The sequence below is a fragment of the Cebus imitator genome, unplaced genomic scaffold (assembly GCF_001604975.1).
Source record: "Cebus imitator isolate Cc_AM_T3 unplaced genomic scaffold, Cebus_imitator-1.0 Scaffold23, whole genome shotgun sequence".
Classification (NCBI taxonomy): domain Eukaryota; kingdom Metazoa; phylum Chordata; class Mammalia; order Primates; family Cebidae; genus Cebus; species Cebus imitator.
This window is the reverse complement of record NW_016107338.1, coordinates 5,212,987-5,218,986: the sequence shown is the minus strand read 5'-3', so window position 1 is coordinate 5,218,986 and position 6,000 is coordinate 5,212,987. Positions and strand designations below refer to the sequence as shown.

The 6,000-nt window shown below is 42.3% G+C and overlaps 2 protein-coding genes across 10 annotated transcripts in view; one reads left to right on the top strand and one right to left on the bottom strand.

Annotated features, from left to right (window-relative positions):
- Positions 1–241: 241 nt before the first annotated feature.
- Positions 242–3,692, bottom strand: FBXO48 (F-box protein 48). 8 transcript variants are annotated; one of them, XM_017522100.2, is made up of 4 exons: positions 3,561–3,692; positions 2,530–2,810; positions 1,107–1,448; positions 242–613 (listed from the first exon to the last, which is right to left on the bottom strand). In XM_017522100.2, exons 3-4 carry the CDS (start codon positions 1,410–1,412, stop codon positions 452–454), a joined length of 468 nt encoding a protein of 155 aa, XP_017377589.1. In that variant the 5' UTR covers positions 1,413–1,448; positions 2,530–2,810; positions 3,561–3,692; the 3' UTR covers positions 242–451. The 8 variants fall into 8 exon arrangements, with proteins under 8 accessions (XP_017377589.1, XP_037592089.1, XP_017377588.1 ...); XM_037736161.1 differs by having other exon boundaries at positions 3,565–3,692; XM_017522099.2 differs by having other exon boundaries at positions 2,530–2,780; positions 3,565–3,691.
- A 119-nt stretch (positions 3,693–3,811) lies between these two features.
- APLF (aprataxin and PNKP like factor) overlaps positions 3,812–6,000 on the top strand; it is a 72,320-nt gene continuing 70,131 nt past the window's right edge. For both annotated transcript variants that reach the window (XM_017522096.2, XM_017522095.2), the window contains exon 1: positions 3,812–4,178. In XM_017522096.2, the coding sequence (XP_017377585.1) occupies positions 4,083–4,178 (96 nt within the window). In that variant the 5' untranslated portion in view covers positions 3,812–4,082. The remainder of the gene's footprint in view (positions 4,179–6,000) is intronic.

Below are 6,000 nucleotides of genomic sequence, written 5' to 3'. Positions count from 1 at the left end.
ATAATGAGAACACATTGACACAGGAAGGGGAATATCACACACTGGGGCCTGTTGGGGTGGGGGTCTAGGGGAGGGATAGCATTAGGAGAAATACTTAATGCAGATGACGGGTTGATGGGTACAGCAAACCACCATGGCACATTTATACCCATGTAATAAACCTGCATGTTCTGTACATGTATCCGAGAACTTTAAGTATAATTTAAAAATATTTAAATATTAAAAAAATAAGATTGCATGATTTTCCCACATTACAATAAAACCAGAAAAATATTTTTTACTAAAGTGCAAAACAAAAATAAAGCTTTACTTTTATAATATTTTCTATTTTCTTTTCTTTTAAATAGGTGAACAACAAAATGAACAAATAAAGATATTCCTTTTGCAACCTAAGAGTCATTTGAGTTTTAAACTCTCAAAGACCTGGGATCTGTTTGTGAATTTTTCCCCCTTATCTTTCCAGTTCTGCTTCTAGAATTTCCCCCCATGTATCTGCATCCATTGGGTACATGATTTTTTCTGGTAGGCTAATGGAAGAACAAATGTTGCTGTATCTGCCACTTAGCCATTCGTGTTTCACTTTACTCTTCTGGTAATTCCTCAGGAGTATTACCTGAAAGAGATAAATCACCATTAAAAAAGACTGTAGTAGGTGGTTGTGTTTAAAGCTAGAGAAGGGGATGGACAGGGCTGAAAAAAAAGAGTATCTACATTGATATACACATATATTAATAAATTTGTGTATCTGTGCACGTGTGTACATGTATATGTGTACTTATAGAGTGGGCCACACTGTTTACTGGGGGTTTGGGATAAGGTGAAGTGAAAAGAAGGAGCTAATTCCCCTCTGGTCAACAGAGGAAAATTCCTGAATTTAGAATTTAAAAAATGCAAAAGGATAAATGAAAGATACTGTGGAAACAGTGTGGTTAGCAGGAAAAGACTATTAACTTTAACTGGTTTCCCAAAGTCAATACAGTCTCTATGTTATTCTGCATATGCAATTCTATTTCCTCCAAGCAGCAGAAGTTATCATTGGTTCAAAATCATGACACTGCTATCATGACATTGTCAAAAACACTGCAGATTGCAAAGATTAAACTTACCCTCCAAGAATAACCACTTTCTAGATCATCATCTATTTCTCTTCGGCACACAGCTCTTAGAGTCATGCAGTGAGGTTTCCATAAAGAGTCATTGTTTCTTACTGTGTCATTCCAGCTCCTGCATGTCAAGGAAGCCCTGCACAAACTCCGTATGTCCAGCTGACTGAAAATTTTTAAACTGATTTCTTCAGGCAGCAGGTCAACAAAGTTGTTTTGACTCTCATGTTTTTCCTTCTTAGCATCCACAGAGTTCGTGTCTGTGTGAGAAACTCTTGAATTATTGCTTCTCTTGGAGTTTTTCTGCATAGCTTAATGTTTTAGTAAATTATCCTCACATGTAACCTAAAAGGCAAAATTTAAACATGCTTAGTCTCCAAACAGGGCTATAAATCCTACTTTGAGTCAGATGCTTTTTAGGCATAATTTAAGAACTCTAACTTTCTTGACTTTAGCATCTCAATCTGTAAAATGGGCCAATGCTGCTCCTCTCCTGAAAGTTCTTGCAAGGATTAACAGGGATAATGTGTAAAACATCTAGTCTTGCCACATCTTTAGTGCACCTGGGAGGCACTCAACATGTTAGTTTCACTCTCACCCAGGCTGAAGTGCAGCTGTGTCAGCATAGCTCACTGCAGCCTCAACCTCCAGCCTCAAGCGGTTCTCTCAACTTAGTGTCCCCCACACCTTTTTTTTTTTTAAACAAAACAAAATGAAAAAAAACAAAAAACAAAAACTTTTTGAGAAATTGTTCTTGCTATGTTGCCTAGGCTGGTCTAGAACTCTCGTCCTCAAGCGATCCTCCTGCCTTGGCCTCCCAAAGTGCTAGGATGACAGGCAGGAGCCACCACACCCAGTACTTTTTTATCTTTGAAAATGTATATGTCAATCCTATTAAACTTCTAAACACTTGTTGTATATGTGTACTGATGCCTTGTCATTAAATTTTTGATTTGCAATTTGTGACTTAATCATAAACCGGCTGGACTTCTAGTTGTTTATATAATAATGTTTTCTACTTGTATGTAATGGGTAGGTAGGTGCTTACATTCGACACAAATACTATCCAAAATGGACGAGAAGATGAGATCTGGGTTAGGACGCAAAGTCATGCAAAGTTTCAAATATGCAACTCAGTTATTAGTATTTTAGAAATGACCCCTTGAAGTTATTCTACATGCATAGTTAATTAAGAGTTAAGCATAACAGTCACTGAAGCCATCAAGCAACAGTGAGTGACAACTGTAAACAATGTTTAGAACTCAGCTAGGTATAGCACGTGACTATTTGAAGCCCAGATTTAAAGCTCAGTTTCAGCTAATGTACCTAAGGTGAATGGTGCAGGTTTCTTAAATCAGTTGAAAGCATCACTGGGTACATCATCACCCTTGAGTTACTTTTGTATACAAAGACGGCTTGTACTCACTTAAAATCAATTTATTCCATTTTGCACTTCCTTTTATAATGGGGGTTGGTTGTGCAAGAGGAGGGGTTTGAGATAGAGCTAAATACTTCTTTTAACTCAATAAAACACAAATCTCTTTTGTAGATGAACTACTCAGCTATATGTTTCTGGACTTGTCAAGACCATGGTGGCTCCCATTCATGAGGCTGATTTATGATCCAGATTAGCTGTGGTGGCTGGAGCTGTAGTCTGTGTTCAACAGAGGTCTTCTTCTTGAGGGTTTGGGGAAGGAAGAAAGCAAACTGGTAAAAACAAGAGTGAGTCAAGCGCAAGTTTTTGCCACATACCTTGGCCCCTCCCACCATCAATACAAACCAAAGCCAAACCACCAGATTCTTGAAAATCTCACATTAGGACAATGTTACAGTGTATTGAAACGTTACAGTGTGTTTATCCACTTCTTCCAGGATCTTACTAGGGGAATCAAATGCCTTCCCTTGTGGAATTCCCTTAACGGGAATGAAGGCTTTTGAATTTCATCGCAGGGGGTGCCTTGGCGAGGTTCCAAAATCCCACCAGGAATCTTTCTTTTACGTCCAAGTTTCCTGGATGCCTGGAAACGACTCCCATTTTTTTTTTTCCCCCTTTCTCCTTTATAAACCGAGCTTTGCTGAATTCTCTCTCAAGTGAGGTAAAATCTCGTTCCCCTTTCACCTGTCACTTGGCGGGATGGATCGGAGGCAGCGCAGTCGGAGGAGCTGGGAGCCACACTTCGTCCAGATCCCGTGGGTCAGGGCTAATCACCCCACGTCCCATCTGGGCCACCCTCCTTGTGTCCCGCGCGGGCTGCAGCTGCTGGAGCCCAAGAACATGGGACACAGACAAGTGAAAAACAACAACCGTCAGCGCTGTCACCGCGGCTCCAGGCTGCGGAGGGGAGGCTCAGCTTGCGTCGGGGCCGCGCCCCCAAGCATGTAGACACCTAAGCCAAGGCGTAGACACCTAAGCGCGTAGACAACTAAGCCACCTAAGCCAATGGAAGACATTCCTACCTACTGGATGGCGGTGGCTTCTGCCGCGATTTAAATTCTCCGGAATTCGAATCGTTCCCCATAGCCCTCCACATCCCGCCCACCTGAGCCCCGCCCTGCTGACTCGGAACTCACGCAGGCGCCGAGAGGGGCGCGAAGTGCCTTTGGGGATTGGTAGTTTTTGCCAGGGCGTCTCAGCTCGGGAAAGGAAGGAAAGAAAGGCTCCAGGGACTACAAGGCCCGGCGTCCTCCAAGTTGGGTGGGCGGTGAGAAGGGTGGTGGAGAATAAGCCGGGGTTTTTAAATAATAATTTTGAGGCGGTGTGACGGGGGAATCCCCCAATCGCGTCATCAGTAGGCGTGGAGGGGCGGGACTCGGTAGGCTGGGGCTGGGCTTTTAGAGGACCGGCGTAGCCGCTCGGAGCCTTTGCGCCCCTCCCGCGGTGTTTTTCCAGTGGCCTGGGTTTGCCCCGCGCGTGTCTGTGGAGGGCGGAAGCAGCGGACGGGTCAGTCTCCTGGAGAAGAGGCCTAATTCTCGCCCACCATGTCCGGGGGCTTCGAGCTGCAGCCGCGGGACGGCGGTCCCCGGGTGGCCCTGGCGCCCGGTGAGACGGTGATTGGTCGCGGGCGGCTGCTGGGAGTAAGTGTGGGCAGGGGCTCCTGAGGTTCCTGAGAACTGGTTCCAGTCTTGGCCCGATTCCCCACAGCGCCGGTCCGCCTGTCTTGATTTTAAAAGTTTGGGGGGCCGCACGTTTTTCAGTCACTTTAAGCAATTCATAAACGTTTCTTTATGTTGCTTTTAAAACACCAGGGGTTGGCAAACCAGAGTCTGGGGGCCAAATCCAGCCCGTTTTTGTATGACCCCATGAACTAAGAATGATTCTTAAACTCTAAAATGTAAAATGTAAACAAGAAACCTACTAATTTTTCAGGGAGAACAGTTGCTCCAAGGGTTGAGGGTATTGCGGCGTGTCCTGTAAAGCCTAAAATATTTACAGTAGTGTCTGGCCCTTTACAGAGAATTTTGCCAAACTGTGGTATTATGTCCTCTAGGCTAATTTCTTTTAAGCTTTGGTCTCCTTTGCAGGGCTGTGTGGACCTTACTTGTTTATTTATATTATTTATTATATACCGTAAAATGAGTAACCCTTAATAAGTAAAGTATATAGCATTCAAGTCATTGATCTGAGGAGACTTTACCTACCTATACCAACATCTTTAACTGTTTCAAAACCCTATCAGTTAGGTGTTTTTATTATTCTCATTGTTCAGATGAGAAAATTCAGCCATACATGCGTTATTTAAAATCCGTACATAACATTTTGGACACATAATGCCACAAAGCTAAATATGCCCTACCTTCTTTGGGAGGTTTAGGAATGAGAACATTTGCGTATGGCATTCTGGAATTCTATAGATCTCTTCTTAAGAACATCTAGTTTTTTTCTTCAACGTTCAGCATTTCTTATTTAGTGCTCACTCCGTAGAACATTTTGCAGATCCTAGCACTGTGGGGCACACAAAGATGATTGGAACATGGGTCTTTACCCACTAGGAGTTTTCTCTTGGGACTGGAGAGACAGACCTGTATTAGTGAGTTAACAGCAACGAGTAAGGAGTGTGTACTGTTATCCTGGTTAACTTTCCGGAATCTAAATGGAGCCATTGGTACTTGCCTTAGGTCCCTTCTGGGAGCAGGGAAAGGAGTGGTAGTTTAAGATTGTATTATGGAAGTTGATACTAAAGGGGTGTGTGTGTGTGTGTGTGTGTGTATGTGTGTGTGTGTACATGTACATGCACATGTGTATGTAGTAAGGTTATTGAGGAAGTAGATGGTCCCTTGCTGTTCATTTTTTTTTTTTTTTTAACTGGGCAAGTGATTATTTAAATGTTTAAGTAACATCATTTCTACTTTTTTCCTTTAATTAGCCTATACAAACACCAGAAGGAACCGTCTGGAGACTTTCTTTTTCTTTTTTTCTTCCTTGAATGCATAGGTTAGAAACTTAGAGTGTGTGCTTCGTCTAGTAATCATATGTCTGATGACTAACGAGTTTTGACTTGCTTAAGAAATTGTCACCAGTAGAGTACTGTGAGTCGGATTAAAAGATGGATGAATTTAGGCCCCTATTTTAGAAACATGGCAACAGATGGCGGACCCTTTCATTATTTGTAGCTTATTCTTTGGATTGTCTACTTGCTAATGTGAGATGAGCATATTTGATATCTGTTTTTAAAAATGGTAAGGAGTAAAAGCCGGGCAATTATCTGGTCAAGATTTTGCTTTTCCTTTTGAAATAATATTCAGTGATGAGATTCTGTTGTCAAGGTTGGCAGGTATCAGAAGTGGTTATGAATGACATCCTAAGTGTATTGAAGGAAAAATTTGGAGAACAAAAAAAATCACCTTGTGGTTTTTTGATTTTGGAGCTGACAGATGCCCTCATTTCTTCTCTTCAATA

Coding starts and splice junctions, on each gene's coding strand:
- FBXO48 (XM_017522100.2), bottom strand. CDS start 1,412: ATGCAGAAAAACTCCAAGAGAAGCAATAATTCAAGAGTTTCTCACACA. Junction 614..1,106: donor AAAGTGGTTATTCTTGGAGG/GTAAGTTTAATC, acceptor TATCTCTTTCAG/GTAATACTCCTGAGGAATTA.